Here is a 21,835-nt window from a genome sequence, read left to right as displayed (position 1 = left end):
CGCCTGGAATCCAGCAGCTGATTGTCCTCCCAGTCAAAACCCATTTTCTCTCCCACTATGTTTTCCCAGTGCTTGATCCTGCAAGGTGCTGGCCAGGAGCAAGGAAAGCCTGGAGAATTTTCCTAATAGAAAGCACATCTGAAGTCTCCTGGGAGTCTGTGGACAGAGTTTGTGTGTACCTTAGTGTGCCGGAGCTGGAGTGATCATCATTTCATGGGGAGAATCCCTTATCCATTTCTCAGCATTTCAGTAGAAACAAAGTAAGCCTCCCAGAAACCGTCACATTTCCAAAAGCACACAACGCCCTTAAGCTGTCCTTTCCCCTAAACTTCAGGTTGGAATCCATCCTTCTTCTTCCTTGAATAGCTAAGATTCAAGCTAAATATCGGCACTGCAGCTTGCTTTCAGCTGGAGCATGTTAGTTACAGTAAAATCATGCCACACTAATGCGACCCTGTAGCTGATAACTCAGCAGCCAGCTTGAAAATGCAGCTGAGAGCTCTTTGTTAAGTAGGAAAAGGAAAGCGACAGTTGTTAAAAATGAGCAGACACTAAAGATTTAGGACTTACCCTGAGTCATCCCTGGCTCCCTTGTCTCCTGCTGCTGTTTTCATCATTACAGCAAACCTTAAGACACTTTCTGTTTTCACAGTGGCTTTAGAGTTCCTTGGTAAAGAAAGCAATCCCTTTCCATCGCTGAGCAGAGCCTCCACATCCTCAGGTTTTGTACTGGAGATGATATTTCAAGGGGCAGAAGGGGGAGGATGTTTAAAACCAGCTTCAGGCTCAGTAGTATCGGAGGGCAGAGGACTAAACAAGCACTGAAATGAAAGCAAACTACCAAGAAGGTCTGATTTTAGCCTCTCTTATTTCTACTTCCTGTATTTATATGAATGGGAGATTTCAGGAAGAGGCAGTCTTTGGTGGTCAAGGGTGTGCGTGTGTGTGTGTGTGTGTGTGTGTGTGAGAGTGTGTTATAAAGCCATATTTAGCAGGGAAGGCAGGTTAACCTTATTAGAAAGAAGGGCCTGAGACTGTCAACTCATCTGTTTCTCTAACTTATGTTTCAGGAGAAATTGTTTTCCAGACTGCAGGTATATCAGAAGGCAACAGAGCATGGTGAACTTTGTAAAGGATTTTATAAGGCAGCAAAGCAGTAAGTCTCCATCTGCAAATTCCTGAAGCATGTGTATTTCTATTGCTTGAGTAACTGGAACCAGATGGAGCTTGGAAACCTTCATATTTACACAGGACCTGAGAAAACGAAATGTCCAATGCTGGCAGAGCCCAGCTTTGCAAAAAAATTCCCAGTTATAGCACTAGCTAATGATAAGGTTTTAAGACTGCTAGTAAATGAAGGGCTGCTATCTGTGCTGAGAAGCTCCAGTCAGCCCCAGAGCACATTTGTCCTGGAGTTACTTAAGTGGTCAATTAATGTTTGCTGGACTGGAAACCCCATGGAATAGAGACCAGCTGTGGAATACAGAGGGCTGCTGGACAGGGCTGGGGGTCTCCTGTTTGGCAGCACTCTTGTTCCAGAAAGGGAGTACACAAATCAAAAAACAAAGCAGAAATATGAAGCAGAGGCAGAGAAAAGAAATTGCACAAATGAAGAGGGAGATAAAGGCAACGTTTTGCTGCCTTTATATTGAGAAAGAATTTCCCAGCTTTCTAGGAGTACGGAAACTGGGCTGCACAGTCCATAGTGGGAATGGAAGAGCCAGGCAGCAGCCAGCGTATCAGCACAAAGGAAACTGGACCCGAGTATAGATCACAGAGCCAGTTCTGCTGGCACTGTGCTAGGGAGAGCCAGAGGGATCTTTACAATCATCAAGTCACATCTTCTGTGTTACACGAGACACTTTTCTCAGGGTTTTTTTTTTATCAAGCTTTCTTCTGTTAACATTAGAAAAATTATCATTTAGCTTTTAGAAAGATGTATCTTAGAAAGTCAAAAAGCTGGACTTGAAAGGCTGCAGGATGGAAAAGTCACCACTCTTCTATGTAAGGTGTCTTACTATAGTTGTTGATAATGTTTAAATTCACACCTGATATTTCGCCCTGACTTATCTAGTTTTTAATTTTCAGCTACTATATGTCATAATGTTCTTTTCCATTAAATAAAGGAGGTCTTTGCTCCAACTTATGTAGTCATTTTCAGACGATGATGAACTCATTCAATGATAAATTTAGCCCTCTTGGACAAAGTGGTTGGCTGAAATTTTACTCATCCATCACTGCAGGTTTGTCAAATCTCAGCTCTGAATCCCTCTGTTGGTACTGAGAACAGAGGTCCAGGAAAAAGTATGCTTCAGATTTGTTCACTGGCTGAACACCTTTAAAATGCACCTTAGGTGTTGGCCTAAAAACAGTATCCTACATGCATCACACAAATGCAGTTCTGCTCAAGGTTTTAATTTCCCTCCAGTGCATCTCAGCAGAAACCAGGCACACTCAGAGTTTATCCTTGCTTTGCTGGAAAATAAGTTTGCTGAGACAAAAACCAGACAAGGTGTGTGGTTCTGCATGGACCTGCCCAGAGGGGGAAATCTGCATTCACACAAATATGCAGCCATCCTAGGCAAAGATCTAAGGTTTTGTAAACGCAAAATACCAGTTTTCAGAGTGTGTAAGGCATGTGCAAAAATATTGTTAGGGAAGAAGAAACAGAAAGATTAAGAACTATTAAAAAGACACAGGGAAAAAATGGCAAAAAAACAGAATATAAAATTCCAATATTAGGGTGCTATTTCGGTTTCACATTATTTGAGGTAAGATAACTTTTGGGGTTTTTTTTGTGAAATCTTTCACACTTTCACAGTTTCAAGAATATGGAATTTCAGAAATTTCATCTTTGAAATTAGTTTTGTTAAAGATACTGACCAAACTTCATGAAAATATTTTATACATCTCTGCAAAATATTTAGTATTTCTACAACACAGGGAATTATGTAAAAACATTTAAAATGCAACAATTAAGCCAATATTAACATAAGAAATTTTGCTTGAGCTTTGCCAGGTGTTTTTTTTAAGCCAGAGATTTAAGAGACTTGGAACGTGATGGTGTGTTCCAGTTTCAGGCTTTGGAAATAAACAATTATAACAAACATAAATGACAAAATACTATCCAGTTACTGCAAAAAGCAGCTTCTCTGTAATAGATCCAAGCTGAACAGAGGAATTTTTATCTTTTCTAGGACCGATTCACTCTTTGCATCTTAAGCCACAACATGCTGCAGTCCTTTTTTGTATTTTTATGGAGCTGAATTGGAAAGGTTTAAAAATGGCTTATGAGGGAAGCCCTTAAGTACAATGAGCACTTTGGCTATCATAAAGTGCTTTCAGCATATGCATAGATTATACAGCAGTCCTGATTTCCATACAGTAGGAAGAGGCTGCATCAGTAATATGGCACATGACAGAGCACATAGGAGTTTTCCTACCCGTCACTAATCCATAGAGTATTTGCTGTTTATAGAGCCTGTTACTTAACAGGTCACGGTGGGTCACCATGTCAGACCTGCAGGGGGTTAAATGACAAGGTAATTTTCACATTCAGATTTTGATTTTTAGAACACACATCTGTGTGTAAGGAGGAATCTTTTCATTCTGGCTCACTGGGGACATCCCAGATGATTGGAAGTTGGCAAATGTCATGCCAATCCACAAAAAGGGCTGGAGGGGACCCGGGAAACTACAGGCCCGTCAGCCTGACCTCAGTGGAAGTCATGGAGCAGATCATCCTGGGGGCAATCACACAGCACCTACAGGATGGGCAAGAGATTAGACCCAGCCAGCACAGGTTTAGGAAGGGCAGGTCCTGTCTGACCAACCTGATCTCCTTTTATGATCAGGTGACCCGACTGGTGGATGAAGGGAAGGCTGTGGATGTGGTCTACCTGGACTTCAGCAAAGCCTTTGACACCGTCTCCCACAGCATCCTCCTGAGAAAGCTGTCAGCCCACAGCTTGGACAGGAGCACCCTGTGCTGGGTTAGGAACTGGCTGGAGGGCTGGGCCCAGAGAGTGGTGCTGAACGGGGCTGCATCCAGTTGGCGGCCAGTCGCTAGTGGTGTCCCCCAGGGATCAGTGTTGGGCCCAGTTCTGTTTGACATCTTCATTGATGATTTAGATGAGGGGATTGAGTCCATCATCAGCAAATTCGCAGATGACACTAAGCTGGGAGGGAGTGTGGATCAGCTGGAATGCAGGAGGGCTCTGCAGAGGGACCTGGACAGACTGGAGAGTTGGGATGATTCCAATGGGATGAGGTTCAACAAGGCCAAGTGCTGGGTCCTGCACTTTGGCCACAACAACCCCATGGGGAGCTCCAGGCTGGGCACAGAGTGGCTGGAGAGCAGCCAGGCAGAAAGGGACCTGGGAGTCTGGATTGACAGGAAGCTGAACATGAGCCAGCAGTGTGCCCAGGCAGCCAAGAAGGCCAATGGCATCCTGGCCTGTATCAGGAACAGCGTCACCAGCAGGTCCAAGGAAGTGATTCTGCCTCTGTGCTCAACTCTGGTGAGGCTACACCTTGAGTACTGTGTCCAGTTCTGGGCCCCTCAGTTCAGGAAGGATATCGAGGTCCTGGACCGGGTCCAAAGGGGGGCAACCAGGTTGGTGAAGGGACTCGAGCACAGATCCTATGAGGAGAGGCTGAGGGAGATGGGGCTGTTCAGCCTGGAGAAGAGGAAGCTCAGAGGAGACCTCATCACTCTCTACAACTACCTGAAAGGAGGATGTAGCCAGGCGGGGGTTGGTCTCTTTTCCCAGGCAACTCTCAGCAAGACAAGAGTGTACAGTCTCAAGTTGTGCCAGGGAAGGTTTAGGTTGGATATTAGAAAGAATTTCTTTATGGAGAGCGTGATCAGACATTGGAATGGGCTGCTCAGAGAAGTAGTGGATTCTCCATCCCTGGAGATATTTAAAGAGACTGGATGTGGCACTCAGTGCCATGGTCTGGTAACTGCAGCGGTGGTGGAGCAAGGGTTGGACTTGATGATCTCAGAGATGCCTTCCAACCCAGATGATTCTATGATTCTACGATTTTCCTAGCTTAGAAAAAGTTAGCCTAGCATAGAGCAGAGAATGAACACTTACACAAAAATCAAGGAAGGCAGGTATCCCTTTTCTCCACTTCACAGGGACTCTTCTGTAGATGCACAAACCCCACAGTGGCTAATGATAGGTTTACACAGCAACAGGGATTCCAAAAACATGTACTGTGGTTAAGACAAGTAAGGTCAAGCTTTGTTTTAACTTGCATTGCCTACTAGTACTCACCAGAAATAGTATTCATAGAGAATTCATGAGCAGATTTTTGCCCAATGAAATCAGCACATGAGATGAAGTTAACTCTTAGATCCTCTTTTCCCAAGGACTGCATTTAAAAGCTTTTCATCAGTCCTGAACAGACCGTTCCAGAGACTATGTATGTAAACCAGAAGTCACAGAGACCCTGAGGTGGACTACAGAGACGCTGGAAATGGACCGGCACAGCAAACTGTTCTCAGCAAATCACATTTCCAGTTGAAAACCAGCAACTTGTGTGTTTCAGAATTGCTGCAAAAGAAACTGATGCACTTAACTCACCCCAAACAATGGTTTGATCTAGGTGATACTCCCTGGAACAGATGAAAATGTGGGGGCCTTCTGTCATTCAGTTCAGCAGGGTCCAGATTTCACCAAGAAAGTGCAGGCACATATCCTAGTTGGGTCCTGAAATTTTAGATTTTTAACAATAAATATGAGAATGCTTCACCTGCTCTCATCATCTGAGAAAAAAAGCAGCAAACACTCTAGCTGTTTATAGAATTTATTTATAGTGTACATATTTTTATATAGTGCATTACAATACTGACTGCTATGATCTTTTAAAATTGCTGAGTTAACAATTTTTTTTAATTTTCACAACAAAAAGAATCAATTATCATGCCCACATTTTTTAACAAATTATCACAATAAATCCATTTGGATTTCATGACATATTTATTTGTACAAAGGACCCTATATCACAGAGCATTCACAGTGCATAAGGTCACAGTCATTGAAAAAATAAATAACATGATGGATTTCTGTTATTTACAGTTTACAAACCCATCCCTTTCTGTTTTCATAGTAAGCAGTTCTAGAAAGTTTTAATAATAATTAAAGAGGTACTGCACCTCCTAAGGGTGCATTACAAATGCCTGAAAGTATGAAACAAAGGGAATTTTAAAAGGTTCAGAAGTTATTTCACTGACCATAAATTATTTCAAATACTTTCTTGCAACAGAGGAGATGGTGGGAACCAAATTCTACTCTCATTTCCACTCATACAAATTTGTACCCACTACCAGGACATTAATGAACATTGGTGCCACTCCCAAGAACACGAAGGCAAGAATTGGGTCATAACTTTGCTTCAGAGTTCCAGCCATCTCAAACAGATGCTGCTGGGGAAGCAGATTTACAAGTGTTCTTTGCATACACAGCTGGTATATGAATAAAGGCCATATTCTTGCTCTAAAAACCCTCTGGAAAGAAAACATCTAGACTGGTATTAGTTTTTCTAGAGATTACACCTGTCAGGTTTGGATTTTTCTGATACCTTTATATTTTGTCACAATTCCTGGTTTCCATAAATCAACATTTCTATTTGTCTTTCAAGTTTACCAAGATCATTTCAGCAATAAGCCAGCAATGATCACTTACAATCTTTGTGCAAGTCAAGAGGAAAAATAAATGGAATTTAATGAAACCGGTAACTCCTGTAAGAAAATATCTAAATGGCTTTAGCTTACCATAGCCATTCATTTCTTTCAAACTCTGTGCTCTGTATGTCAGAAGTATGGCAGCAAGTAGAACAATGCAATGTACAAATTGCCACAATCACTGCACATCCCAGCCTGTGAAAAAGGAGCATTTCAGAACAGGGATGTGTAGGATTTCACAGCTTTCTCTGCAGAGAAAAAATTGGGACCCCACAAAGGAGGAAAAGTGAAAAAAACATATGCTCAAATTATAAAAGAAGGTTTTAAACATGTACACAGAAGGTCAGAAACTAGAATGCACATGCCAGTTTAATTACATTCTTCAGCAGAAAACTCATCACTTGCTTAGAGATTTCCAAATAATTCAAAAGAATAACAACAGGTTTGATACAGAATTGCTGGGACTTAATGCTTCCATTTACCTGTGTAGATGGCACCATATAAATCTAACCACCCAACAAAATGAAAAATCTAGTGTTCAGGCTCAAAGAAAGAAAATCGTGTAGTAAAAGCATGAGCTGCAGAGATTTTCTTCTGTATGTTTAAACACAAATAAATGAGATCTGAGGCTTTCAGTGGCAGAAAATTATGCTCAAAAGTGATGCACTTCAATTAGGAAGATTCTTTGGTTCCACCTGATCATCTGTGTTACCTTAGTGTCTGTTTCATATAACATTAGGCCTAATCTTTCCTCAGCCTCAATAATAAGGCTGTATTTATACAGCTGAAAGCACTCTACCAAAAGATCTAACTGTAGGATGCAAATAATTGGCCTTACAATTGCAAGAAACTCAAGAAAGGAAGACAACAAAACTCATGAGGGATTTGTGCAACTAGAGCAAACACATAATAGAAACAGGTGTGTGTAATTTAAGCACAGTCACAAAGGAAAACATAGACAAAGTAGAATCTTCTCTACATTTGCTAAGTATTAAAATAGTAAAGAACTTTTCCATTTTTTTAATGTTGACAGAATGTTTGCAATATAATCTAAACCCAGAAGCTAATTATATGTTTATTACAGTTGCAGCAAGCGTGTAAAAATAAAATTGGCATGCTAATGACTGAGCCAGGTGAAAGATGGTTGACTGAGCTGTACCTGTTGGGAACACTTAAGATGTTGTTCTGGGCTAGACTTCAGTCCAGTGAGCATCCCTTAGAGCATTGAATAGTCATCCAGATAACCATCACTGTAGCTTTTTAGATTTAGACATGTAGATCCTGAACCTGAAATCTTTACTCAGGCAATACTTTATAATGCAGAATAATAGTTAGGCTGAATAAACAGAACCAAACAGTGCTGAACACAGTAGAAACATTCTCACTTATTCACTACAGACAGGACTGCATCCTGATGTGGGCCTGTGCTATTCCAGTGAAGTGCAGCGGAAAAGAGATGCTAAAAGCTCTACTCATGGCCAGCTACAATTCAGTTTTGATCCTGCTTGTACACCAGGGCAGTTCTGAAGTTTGGGACAAAGAACCAGTTCTCTTATTTACAAGGGTGGAAATCCAAAGTGGTATCAGCAGAGCAGAACTCCACAGATTCTGGCCAAACATTTCAGTTTGAGAAAGAAATAAGATTACAAACGCAATAAAGTATGAAAAGATCAGAGTACAACAGAAAACCCAGAAACCATGCTCCGCCGTCATCTTAGGACACAATCCAGCAAGGCACTTGGCTATATGCTTAGCTTTAAGCAATTCCACTGAAAATTTCAATTCTACTGAAATTAAGCTTTGCTGGATATGAGATATCTTTTTCTGAGTTGCATTATTTTTCAGTGTTAGTCTGATGGCAATTTGCAAATTACAGTAATAGTTTCTCTATATTCTCTTACATTCACCAGCTTCCTTTTCAGTCTTGAACTGATTGTGAACTTACACAACATTGTGACATACATTCCAAACTCACCCAGGTAACTTTTGCAATAATGAGTACAGCAAAATGGCTACATTACAGACACAATCTGAAGAGCTGCAATATAGAGCTGCACTCATTGCAGGGAGCCAGGCTCAAGTGACTCCTTTTCTTGATTGGAAAGTGGCAAAATTTGTAGTGGTTTCCTGATCACATAAGCAAATTACTATTTCTTTTTTATATACATGTGAAAGGCACTAGTCTGCTACTACTTCGCAGTAGCCTCCTGAATTACTGATACATTCTGATGCATTTATCAATCAGACCTTTCCAAACCTTTCTTGGGCCACCTCAATTACCTGCATGGCTTGGTCTGTAGCTGCCATTTATCTTAGCACATGGCAACTACATAGGAACTCTTTTAAACTGCTTCATATGATTATGTGTCATCAAGGCCCTGACACAGCATCTAGGAATTCTTTGGCAAATAATGCATCTCTGGTCTTGTGGTGCTGTCAGAGAAGAATTGTACTGATGTTATTTATAATCAGAAGCCTGGCATGATACCTGTCTCAGCAGAAGATGCACGAGACTGCCTCATGAAATGCAGCATTAGAATTCGATATAAATTGTCCTGGAATGGGGCTGTGTTTTAAGGAGTGCTATAGATTACAGGACCATCCATGAAATTTAAGGTCAGCATTACCTTCTGAGACTGTTTCTTGCTACAACAGAATACTGGTTTTCTGGAGCGGGTGATATTCAATTTATGCATATTAATTCCAAACAATGTCTAAAGGGTTCACGTTGTTAGCATACACAATTTCATACCTATTTGGACATATTTTCTACATAACAAATTTTAGCAGCAAACTGTCCTCCTGAAAGGTAGTAAGAGAGTAAGACCAGAGGGGGATGCTCTACCACGGCGCAGCAGTCTTCGCAGCCCTTCTGTAGCAGAAGATTTGAAGATGAACAGGAATTCCATCTCCTCAGCTTTACACTGCAGGAAGAATTAATGTCTGGAAATGGGGTTACTGGCATACTTGAAATCAAATGTATTTATTGTCAAGCTTGCCTGCTCAATGCTGTAGCTGTTGGCATCTCCAGGACTGACTAGTTTAACCACATAACTACTTTATTAATGTGAAAAACCCTAAATGGATACGAATACTTTATGACTTAGGATTACCTTGAAAGGATCCACTTCCTAAAAAAAAAAAACCAAAACAGCAGTAGAATACACTTAATTGTTATGAAAATAATTTTTAAAATAGCCTTAATTGTAAACACATTGCTTGTGTAAACAGTACTCTGCATGTGAGCTGGCTAAATAGAATTATCTGTCATGTATGTTAAATTAAGGAACTTGATGATTTAATGCTTATTTGTTAGGTGTGTTTTTTTCTCACTGACATAATAATGGGATTTGTTTATATATAGTCTTAATTGCAAAATATTAATATATTTTAAAATACATCAACTGTTAGTTAATAGATTTTTGTTTGTTTTATAAATATTAAAAAATTTAAAAATCTATCTATAAAGTCAACCATGCTTCTTTAGAAACTTTATGTGATTATTCATACACAGCTTTAAAATATTTTAAAAGTTTAGTATCAATTGAAAATATGCTGTCTCAGTGATTTGCAATCATATGACTGATACAATGTAGAATGTTACCCATTACTTTTAATACTCCAGGCCAGATCTTGCTGTCAGTTGCATCCAGAGTAATTGCTTGTATCAGGTTTATGCTGGTGGAAAGGATACTTGGCTTCTCCTGGGGGTTAAAATGTAGGGTATCATGCTTCAAAACTTGCATGCAATCAAAACAAGGATCAGATTCTATGGCTTTTGTCTAGGTATTTCTTACTTGCACTTCCCAGTGTCAGACACTTTCTCTCATTAAGCTTCTGAAAAGAAATTTAAAAAATGGAGAAGAATATACCAGCTTGTCTGATGAAATAATCTACTTCCCCCCACCAATCAAATAAAATCAAATCACAAGCAGGGTGGGTTTTGTTGTCAGAGAGTCTGGATTCATTTCAGATACTACTCTCAGCTGATAACAATAACCGATAGCTACTGAGCACCCAGTTAAACTTTATTTGTTAAGTTTCTTCTAAATTTACACAATGGGCTTACAAGGGCCAAAGCAAATTTTTTCTTGTGGTGTAATATTCCACAAATGTTAGTTTGTATTTACGTATAAAGCATTCCTCATTAATGGTAAAACATATTTTTCAAGTATGAATTTCTGCATGTAATTATCTTTTTCAATATGCAGATACTTTGACTTCTAGTGTGCATCATCACAAGTGATACAACATACAACCATTTCCTCTTCTTTCTCTGCCACATCATTCATGTTCATTGGAAAGAGTGATAAATATTCAACACTGCCATCAAAAACTGTCAGTGCAGTTCCTCTATAAGCAGAGCACTTGAAGGGGGAAATGATGTCCTCAACAGTGCATGCCATGGTATGTGCCTTGGACTTTTGGGTCCTGTAGTTGAGATAAATTGACTGAGCCAAGAAAAGTCCTGAACTTGCCTCTTATTCTTCCATGAAAAGTAAATGTCAAAACCAAAAGAACTATAAAGATTTTTCTCCTGTTCTCTTGCTAACCTTGGTGATGGTGGTTGATTGTCTGCAAAAGGAGAATGAAAACCACAACAGATTGTCCCAGAAATAGGTCATTTTAGAGTTCTGCATAAGATCCATACAGCTTTCTGACTGAGCAGCAACATCCAAAGAGGAGGAAAATGCTTTGGTTGCCTCGAGCTAGCATGTTATAAGAAAGGTATGCTTTCCTTCCACACAGGTAAAAGTGCTTGTTAGCTGATGAAGCAGGAACGACACTCAAATTACTGATGGAAAGAAGGTAGAAATGTGAAATGCCTCCTGTCATTTACAGCACACGTAATCCGAAGAAGTTCGGACTCTTTCCTTGTGGTTTAAAGTTCTTCTCGGCACATAGGGAAGTTGACAAAGGTGAAGACATTAAACTCTATCAATATAGAGAAACACAGGAAAACAGCATAAAGAAACAACACGTAGATGCCTAACTTCCTGTCAAGTTTCCACTTATTTACATGGATCCCAAACACCTGCAAGCAAACAAAGTGTTAGTTAATTAAACCCCAAAGGAGACTTTCGGAAACAATCACCAGAAGCTAAACATTAGTCTTTTGAATTAGAGATCCTGAATCAGGATAAAAATACATTCTCAGTATTTTATAGATAAAAAAAACATTCTTCTGCATTCTTCTGATCAAGAAAGTTAATATAAAAGGTCAAACTAAGAACTCAAACTCTAGCCTGACTCTCAGTTGTCCAAAGATCCTTCTACAAAATATTAAATAAACCTACTCTAAGGCCCCTTCACAAATTCTTCTTCTAAGTGAGACACAGGCCCCTAGGAGCTCTGTTTCAGTCCATGAGACTCATTCTAGCCAGGCAGCACTCATTCATTGATCCAGTATGAGTTAAAAGAAAAGCACTGAAATACAAGTGAATGCCTCTGCTTCCAGTATTCCCCTACAGGTCTCTGATTTCCCAGTGGTACACCAGCAGCTAATTAATGTTAATTCTTTCAACAGCTACAGAGGAAGTGCTTTCTTTGATGTTTTGCTCAGCTCCAGAACTAAGGGGAGTTACAGGTAGCAAAGCAATGAAGTTCTCACAAAGACATCTATTTTCAGTGGTGTGGAGTGCCCCTCAATTATTATTTGTTTTGCTCAAGACTCTCCGCTGAGTTTGTCTGAGAAAATCTGTGCAAATCTGGGTATCCAGCAGAACAAATGAGGAAATAATAGATGCTTTGAACTCAGGTGATATGATTCTGCTGCTGTGGGCAGCTAGCACAGTAACACCTCTGCATAATCCTCCCATTTTCTCCCACTGTGCTGATTACCAATATGCATGCAGAAACAATAGATACAAATGTCTACAGAACACCTTTGCTGTTTCACAATCACTGTACAGTATGGCAGAAATGGAGATAAGAAAAGAACAGGCTCCCACAGATTATATATCAGATGCATCAGGAAGTTAATGACAGAGTGAACAGCCCTGGTCATTTCTGTAATTTAAGTTGTGCACAGGTGGTCTGGGGTTTTGTAAGACCTGGTCATGCAACAGTGTGAAAGCTCCAGTGACGATCCCTCCCTCTACAAAGCCTCCAAAGGCCAACAGTGAAAGATGGTAATATAAGTGGATATTTTTATACCTTTGGGATTTGATTCTTCCCCCAGAGGGTTCCCTGGGACTCAGCAGGATCAGACCTTAAGAACCAGCAAAATTGACTTTTGAAACCAAATTATTGTTTCACCTTAACAAGTCATATGTTAGAAGAGTGTCTTACACTGAGTGACATTTAGCATGCTTAGCCAAAGTCCTGAGGTTCACAGACCTCACAGACTAGTCTTAATTAAGGATTTTGGCTACAGCACTTGATTAGTTCAGGATGGTTTTGAAAAACAGAGACAAGGGTGATGAAGCATACCTGGGTCTTGCCCCAAAATAGAGACAGGCCCAGGGTATGCAGCTGGGCAAAGGAGCATAGGAGCATTACTGGATCCCACAGTTTCAACATTGCTACTGAAATCAATAGGACTGACATTTATCCAGCATCTCTTGCACCAAATGTCAGATTTCAGTTCTCACTGAGGACAACCGAAGCTCTTCAACTCATGGTATTTTAAGAAGATGACATTTTACAAGAATCTATACTTTGGGGATAATAAGTATTTTGCAGATTGAACACTTGGAGACTCTCAAATACTTACAGTAAGTGCCACTGATCCTAGCAAAAGTGCAACTGAATACACCAGTCCCTTGCTGTTTATCTTTACCTGTGGAAATTAGAAAGACAAGAGACATTTAAAATGTACAGTATGTGCTTTGGAGATCAGAAATCGATTTACTGATTTATGGTCCACCTTCTGTTTTGAATAGTAGCTGACTTACACATTTTAAACTATGCAAATCCACAACAGGCTTACCATAATGAAGAATGGGAAGATTAAGGAATTAAAACCCCTAAGTAAACCCACATCCATAAAAACTATCAGCATTTATAAAGCCTTTTATGTTAAAAGATTCTCAGGAGAGAGAGATATGCTGTTATTCTCATTTTACAGACAAAAATCATAAGCAATAGGGAGACAGGCAGGTGTGCTTGAAGCTGTGTAGTGAGAAAATGACAGCGCCATGAACAGATACCCATGGCACTCCTTATCTTCTATAGAGTTAGACATGCTCTGCTTGACAAATTGGCAATTACTTGCAGCTAGTGGAAGGAGAACTGCTTCCTTAACACCAAGTTCTTTGGCAAAGAAACACTGCCTTATTTAGCAACCAATAACAGGCTCAGCAGATTGTTGTGTTTTTTAAAAGATATTATTTGCATGCTTAATTTTTAGGATATTTTTTTTTAAACAGACAAAAAGAACAAATTAAAGATTTCCAGGTATACATACAGTTGATCCAGAATCAATAGCCATGGTTTGCAGACCCCATGGAACACCAAGTCCCACCAGAATGTCAAAGACATTGCTCCCTATTGTGTTGGATACTGCCATGTCACCAAGGCCTGCAAAGAAAAAAAAACAAACCTCCTGGGTAAAAACAAAGTAAAGGACCATCATTCTGTGTACTAGAGGAAACTAAAAGGGAATGATATGCAGTGATCCAAGCCCCCTTGGACTGGGCAGAGTATCTGAGGTATGGACACAATTTTCTCAATCTTTGCATGACTTCTGGAAAAAGTGTGCAAAATTTGCTCACTCCAACTATACATTCCTTGTGTCTTGGAGAGCCTTTACTGGGTGCATAGTACCCATGCAGCATGAGTTTAATGCCAATTAAAAATATGACTCTTGTCCTAGGCAGTCTGCAGCCACAGGGAACATGGAGATTGTGTACTGGATTTAGTATGTGGACATGTGGCCTTTATCTCATGTGAATGATGAAAACTGATCCTGAAAAGAACCCAAACAGATGGTAGTCAAATATATTAAGCACTTTATCAGGAAAATTTCACTTCAGGAAAATAAAATTCTACAGGAAAGGGAAAAAAGAATGAATGGTGGTGAAGTCCCTAGGCACTACGCAGAATCTACTCATAATGCTCATCACTGGATGGCATCTCATTCTGCACCAGTGTCAATGGGTGTGAGGAAGGCAGAGCTCTTTTCTGCCTCTCCTTATTTCCCTTAGGCACTGGCCTATCTGTTGGATCACTTCTGCACAGTGAATACTAGAAAAGAATAGGAACTGACCTAAGTGGGACGTGTTCCACAAATACTTTGAGAGTACACAGAGGGGTGACATACACTACCACACTATAAATGCAGTATCTTCTTTCAGGAAGCTGCTGAAAGTAAGGCTATGCTGTGGATCCATATTGTGGTGGTGTCCATCTTTTCTTTTTAGATATTCATCTGTTCTCTGTCCGTAAACATCTCTCTTGAATCTAAGTAGAGCAGAGTACCTGCATTGTCTTTGAGAGACTGTGACTGCTTTTAAGCTAATGCTTCCCTTCACTTTCAAAGGAAACAATTCCTACAGTAGTTTTGCCTAATACCAAAGAAGAAATAATATAAAGAAGCAGTCCATTACTTTAAAAATATAACATGAGTTTTCCTTCTGTTCTTGAAAAAAAATCGTTCACTTTAATACTACATATGGAAAACTAATTTAGTAGGAAGGTGGCTCCATAACAATCCTGAATACTACTTTGTACTGATTTTTGTGAGATTCTCCTTCACACAACAAATAACCCAACCTTGAAAACAATATATTTAAAAACATTATTTAAAAACATTTAATTTTATTCAATACAACATCATTTATCAACACTACTCCTACCTCAAACTACAAAGGCAGGGCTTTTGAGTACTTAATTTGTCACTTCAGAACCCTTGTTTGCTCAGTTATGTGTGCTGGAGATTTCATTATCTGGAAAAAAGTCTATAGGAATAGTACAAAAAATTATAATTAGGACCTTTTATTCTACTGCAGTGTGGGAGATCACACCTTTTTAAGTGTGTTTAATGTTTTTCAACAACAGGAAGGGATGTGGCTTCAGGCACTTCACAAAGCGAATGAAAATGAAAAAAGGAAATGTAAAGAACCTTAATCCAAATTTAAAGATATGTGAGAAAGCCTTTGACAATTTCAATTGGAAAGCTGATGAGGATATACCTGACATTTATCTATAACCCTCATGACCCTATAACCAGTGTGACTCTTCATATGTCCCAACAGGAAGGAGGTCTGCATTTGGATAAGAAGTATGCCTGGAGCAACATAACTTCTGACAGATCCTCTTAGGTCACTTCACTTTCCTGGGTTTGAGAGGTCTAAAAACCAGCACAAGTTTTACACAAACAAGCACTGCTCAGCTTATATTTTTTGATGTAGTTTTTAACAACTGATATTCCAGTTTTGTCTGTTGCTATTATTTTTTTACCCTGGGTATTTGCATGTTCAATGACCTTCTAGAATGCCCAGTCCAAATAAAAGATAACAAAAGATAGCAAATATAACAGGACAGAGCTAATTTTTTGGTTCACAATAATCAGCAAACTGTTTTGACTTTTAATAAGGCCTTGAAACATTAAAAATGAAATTAAACGAAGTAAAGTTAAATAAAGTAAGAGTAAGTTAAATAAAGTAAAAGAAAGTAAAATTGCATTGAGAATTTGTGTGTATGGAGGAAGCAAATCACAGAGCATGTATGTGATTGCAGTTATGCTTCAGACACTGTACCTTGCCTTGCTACTATTAAGCTGGCCATGCAGTCTGGGACACTTGTTCCTGCAGCTAGAAAAGTAATGCCCATGATCACATCTGGTATCCCAAGGGTGTATCCAATCACAGTCACCTGAATAGTGAGGAAAAGAGATTAACTATTGTATTTTAATAAGTCGCCTCGTTCATTTGTGGTATACTATTACCTTTGATTTTCTGGTGTGGACTCTACCAGCATCAGATTCAAATTTAAAAAATGTAGATCAATCAGTCTATAACCAACCTTGTGAAAAGGAAAAGTACCTTGGATCATATTATTCAACAATTAAGAGAAAAAAATACATCCATTTTCTGTCCTTCTAACAGGACATATTGATTTTTAAGGAGGTGCACAGACATAACCCAGTCTGTAGTGCTTTTTGGATTTTGTTTTTAAATTCCCAAGAATGGAAGAGTCTCACTGGTTCAATTTTTTAAAGGACTGCAAACAATTTATATAGGAGCAGAGATATAAAGAATTAATTTTATCCCAACACATGGAGAAGGAACCAATTTCTTGCGTGACTTCTGATATAATCTCAAAGTGCGCAGATCTGTCTGGTTATGTTGTCCCCTGAGAGTCTGGATACAGCTTTAAAGGAGATTAGGTTATGGCTGAAGCTTGTAGCAGAGCTCTTGGAAAGGAGAGGGAACCGTATTTAGCTGGAACATTAAAAAAAAGTCTGAAAAAGCATCAAGAGGCTGAGTAGGCAGCTGAAAAGGAAATAGCTTTGTGCGAGTGAGAAGAACTGGGAACAGGGAGCTGCTTCCTTCTGAGACTGCTAGGGGTAGAAGTTTTTAAGGCTCTGTGGTGTTGTCTTAAAAGAGGTTGCCAGTCTCTTACATAAGGAAAAGTGGAGTCCTTACCAAAGAAAAGGTGAACCCCCTTCAGGAACCCTCTCACAGACCTCATTCTCAGCGACAAGCTGTCACTCAGAAATAGGAGTGGACACAATTCTCCTGCTGCTGTGCTGCAGCTTTCCTGAGCAAACCTCTCATGCATGAAAGGGATATCTAGAAATGGAAGCAAGGTACAGAGTGTGGCCTTGCAAAGGACATATGGCATGAAATTAATGTGTGGATTTGGCACCATTATGCTGGGCTGAATGAACGGATGACATATACATTTCTCCAATACAGGCTACGTTAAGAGAAAAGAGAATTACTTTACAGTGCAAAACTTACACAGAAAGTTGCAAAGAGTATAGAAAACACAATATTCCATGTCAGGAAACATAAATATAAAGCAGTTTGCAAATGCCTGTCAAATATGAGGAAGGTAGAGATGTTCTTCACTCAAAAAAGACTTTGCAGGTAAGAAGTTCAAGAAGAAAAATTCTTTCGTATGCATGACTAGAAGAGTGTGTGGGTATTATGAGTGTATATTTATGAGGCTATGTATATTCCAGTAGGAAACCAGCTGCAGCTATCTTAGCTGTATTTTCCTTTGAAAGGAAAAATGGGCATATAAATTCTTCAGCAGCACATCCTACCAATGTTCCAGTTGGTTTTCCATCTTTTAGTGTAGAAAAAAGTAACTTTCTATAGAAAAAGCATTGTTAATCTCTCTATCACAGAAACTATTTGAGGAGGCTTCACATGCATCCCTCTTCTCTGACTGAAAACCTAAACTTGAGAAAGAGGCAAGAAATTAAAAACAAGAACTTACTCAAATCTTCAAGTAAGTGTTCTCCTGAATTGTCAACAATTTATAGCTGGTACACTGCTTCTCACAGATGTAGGGCAAAAGGAAACATACCAGCAAACAGTGTCAGTATCAGACCCTGTAGTCTAATTTCTAAAGATGCCTCAGCTGCTGAGTGTTAAATGTTTTCACCTAAACTGCCTTTTACTAGTAGGATGGAGATGTCCACATTCTCTTTAACCTTCCTGTACTGTATTGGGCCCTAAACAGTAAAGACCCAATTATTTGTAGAATTTGTAGAATTGTAACAATGAGAATATGAGCTGAAGAGACTGCACTGCAACTACTTGTCTTCCTTTAACAAATACACAAAAGAACCTTTATCTATTTTGAGATGCACAGGAACTCCTACTACATGCACTTACCATCCACACCATGAAATAGGAGAACAAGGCAATCCAGAGAGTGGACAATACGAAAGTCACCATAAAAAACCTCTCCCAACGTGGTTTACTGCAGTTTGGAATGGTGCAAAAAAGCACAAGTATCAATGGCCAAGTCAAAATCCATTTAATTTTGTTCATTTTTCCATCTGAGGACAAAGAAAGTAAAGAACCAATTTAGCTTTCCCATCACTAACCCAGGCCCAGTTATAACTCTTTGAACACAGCAGATGATCCCAGAAGGATGTTTCCAGCTATGCACATCATCTTATTTTCCAGTTTACCTTTCTTCTATACTTCTCATCAATCTCAGCCAAGTTCTGCATGCACATCCAGAATCTTACAGTTAAGCCTGCCAAGGTCCATGTAAATCCATGAAAGAATTACAATGATTTAAAAGTATGGCTGTTTCTAAAATCAAAATAAATTGTTAGGTTTGTTGCTCTTTTGAATACCCGTATTTATTAATCCACAATTTAAAATATATCAACAAAACACCTCATCCCACCTTTTAAATAGGAAGATGGAAATCCTTGTAGTGAAATTAGCCTGTACTTTCAGCAACAGAGAATACTTTCCCCTAAAACAGAAGCACAGACCCAGCCTATGAACAAGATGAACTTGTTTCACATGCATCACTGTGGTCACTTGGGCAGAACATTTAACTGGTACTAAGGAGATCCTGAGTTAACTATCTCCAATTGCATATAGCATCACTCTGAGATGGTCTCTTATGCTCTGTATAAGAGAGCTGATGATACTGATGTCCGTCAAACAGATCTCCAAAATCAGATGATAAGAACTACCAAAGAACTGTCATTACTAAAGTACATAACTTCTTATTTCTTAAAAATGTAAAGTACTGTAAAAATGCACACAAGTCCCAATACATAAGAGGTTTATTTTATAACTGGGCTCCCCAAAAATGAGATACTTATATTTTTATGTTTCATGAGGAATCCTGGAAGGGAGATAACAAATCTCTGGCTAAACCAGAGTATAACAGCCAACAGCATGGTGGGTTTTGTTTGGGTTTTCTTTACACTGTTTCAGAACTATGCTAGTAAAGATTTCCAAGTTTTCATGCAAGAGACTGTGTGTTACCTCACTAGAGACAGGCTATGTAGTGTGTAAAAGAGTATCAAGAAGGATCAACCTTTGTCAGCCTTCCAAGTGGGCAGCTGACATATTAAAATACACTTATTGCAGTTCTCCTGCAACAGTGCTTTGCAAACAATTCTTTTTTCCCTGAGAAAAATTCCAGGGTTTTCTTTTCATCCTCATCCAAAACAGACTAGTTTCCAAGCTACCAACAATTTTCTCGGAAGCTCCATTTTCCAGAGAACAAGTGCCAAATTCCAGATCATGAGATCTGTCCAAAACATTCCAGTTTTCTATTTTCAGCCCCTGCCTTTACCACACTTTGCATATTTAGACTTATGCCAGTAATCTTCTCTTAAAGAAACACTTTTGGTCCAGTGGAAAAAAAAATTACTCCAGTATGCAGAATAAGCTTTACTCTCAGAGTTACGACAGGTTTACACAGGACAATATTAAAAAGAAAAAAAAAATAATTGAGCATAAGTACACCTCATATCTTGTTTCAGTTGGCTGGATTTTTTTTTGGCATGGTTATTTTGTATGTTTTAACCTTGCTGGCTACTTAATCAATGGTTTCCTTAAGGGAGAACTGGGATTTACACACTTCTTCAAGTCCCTCTTTGCCCCTTCAGAGTGAATTGATGAATTATTAAATAAAATTTGTGCTCCTCGAATTTATCCTGCTTATACTCCTCAAAGACAGAGCACACTTGCTGCTCTTTTGGTGCAAGATTTTCATTTTAGTTTTCTACAGAAGGAGTTTGGTTCATGAGCCCCAGGAACACACTGCAAACAGAATTGCAGTACAGTGAGACGTGCCTCAGAAGCACATTTGTGCTCAGAAATAAAATCCTAAGGTACATAAGCAGGTAATGGCCAGAGGAAGCTCCTCCAAAATAGCATTTCAGAATACCAGTTAGGCCCTGCTCTGAACTGCCTGCTTGGAAGAACTTCTAAGGTAGAAGAATCAAAGAAGCATCAAAGAAGCTATGGAAGCCAGCCCTCTTTTTAACTTTGCCACCTAAGTAATGCTCCCAAATTCCCAATGGATCTGTTGAAGAGAATTCAGAAGAGTTCTACAAATGTGATCAGAAGGCTGGAGTACCTCTCTGAGGAGAGGCTGAGAGAGTTGGAGTTGTCCAGACTGAAGAAGAGAAGGTTCCAGGGAGACCCTACAGAAGTTTTCCAGCAGCTGCAGGGGGCCTACAAGCTGGAAAGGGGCTTTTTACATGAACATGTAGTAACAGGACAAGGGGTAATGGCTTTAAACTGGAAAAGGAAAGATTCAGAGTAGACATGAGAAAGAAATTCTTTATTGTATGGGTGGTGAGACACTGGAACAGGTTGTCCATGGAACTTATGGGTGGCCTCTCCCTGGAAGTGTTCAAAGATGGGGCTTTGATGAACCTGGTCTAGTGCGAGGTGTCTCTACCCATGGCAGGGGGGTTGGAACTAGATGGTCTTTGGGCTTGGAACTAGTTGATCTTGAAGTTTCTTCCAACTCAAACCATTCTATGATATGATTCTATAAAATTTTGGCAAAAGCCATAAAGCAGGCCACAAAGAGAGCCTGAGGAGCAATTACAAAGATGAATCAAAATTCACAATAAATCTTACTTCAAATACATAACAAGCAGGAAGACTGTTGGGTCAACAAGTGATCCTAGTGTAAAGGAGTACTGACAGAAGACAGTGGCATTGCAGAGAACCTGAAAGTATTCTCTACATTAGTGCACAGAAAGAAAATATAGGTATTTCAACATGGAACTCTCTTCTGTGTCTAGATCAAACTTGAGGACATACAACTGGGATATATGAAAGGTGTCTAGTGAAAAGTGTCCCTGCTCATTGCAGAGAGGTTGGACTAGATGACCTTTAAAAGGTTCCTTCCAAGCTAAGGCATTCTGTGATTCTTCGATACAAAAAAGCTACAGCATCCTGAGCGTCCAAGTGAAGCACGTGGAGACTGCTTTTTTTCACTGTATTTTCCAACAGAAGATGACACCAAGCAAAGCTAATAGGAGCCAGGTTCAAAGCAAGTAAAATGAGACAGTTCTTCACACCATCATGAAACTCCTTCCCAAAAGACGCCGTGGGTGTTAAATGTTTGCAAAGATTTAATGAAAATTAGGTTAATGAAGAAGAAATACATAAAACATTTTTAAGTACGCAGACATTGCACTCAGTCCAGGAATTTCCTTTAGCTAAAAAATAGCTGAAGTCCAATTTATCC

The 21,835-nt window shown here is 39.4% G+C and overlaps 1 protein-coding gene across 1 annotated transcript in view; it reads right to left on the bottom strand.

Moving 5' to 3' along the window:
* Positions 1–21,835, bottom strand: part of LOC103527667 (ras and Rab interactor 3) — a 145,757-nt gene that overhangs the window by 58,861 nt on the left and 65,061 nt on the right. Inside the window, exons 13-18 of the mRNA XM_030452492.1 lie at positions 18,484–18,650; positions 16,393–16,507; positions 14,100–14,212; positions 13,407–13,472; positions 11,577–11,726; positions 571–743 (exon numbers count right to left, since the gene is read on the bottom strand). Of these exons, the coding sequence (XP_030308352.1) occupies positions 571–743; positions 11,577–11,726; positions 13,407–13,472; positions 14,100–14,212; positions 16,393–16,507; positions 18,484–18,650 (784 nt within the window). The remainder of the gene's footprint in view (positions 1–570; positions 744–11,576; positions 11,727–13,406; positions 13,473–14,099; positions 14,213–16,392; positions 16,508–18,483; positions 18,651–21,835) is intronic.

Source organism: Calypte anna, chromosome 5A (assembly GCF_003957555.1).
Source record: "Calypte anna isolate BGI_N300 chromosome 5A, bCalAnn1_v1.p, whole genome shotgun sequence".
Lineage (NCBI taxonomy): Eukaryota > Metazoa > Chordata > Aves > Apodiformes > Trochilidae > Calypte > Calypte anna.
This window is presented reverse-complemented; position numbering and strand designations above follow the sequence as displayed.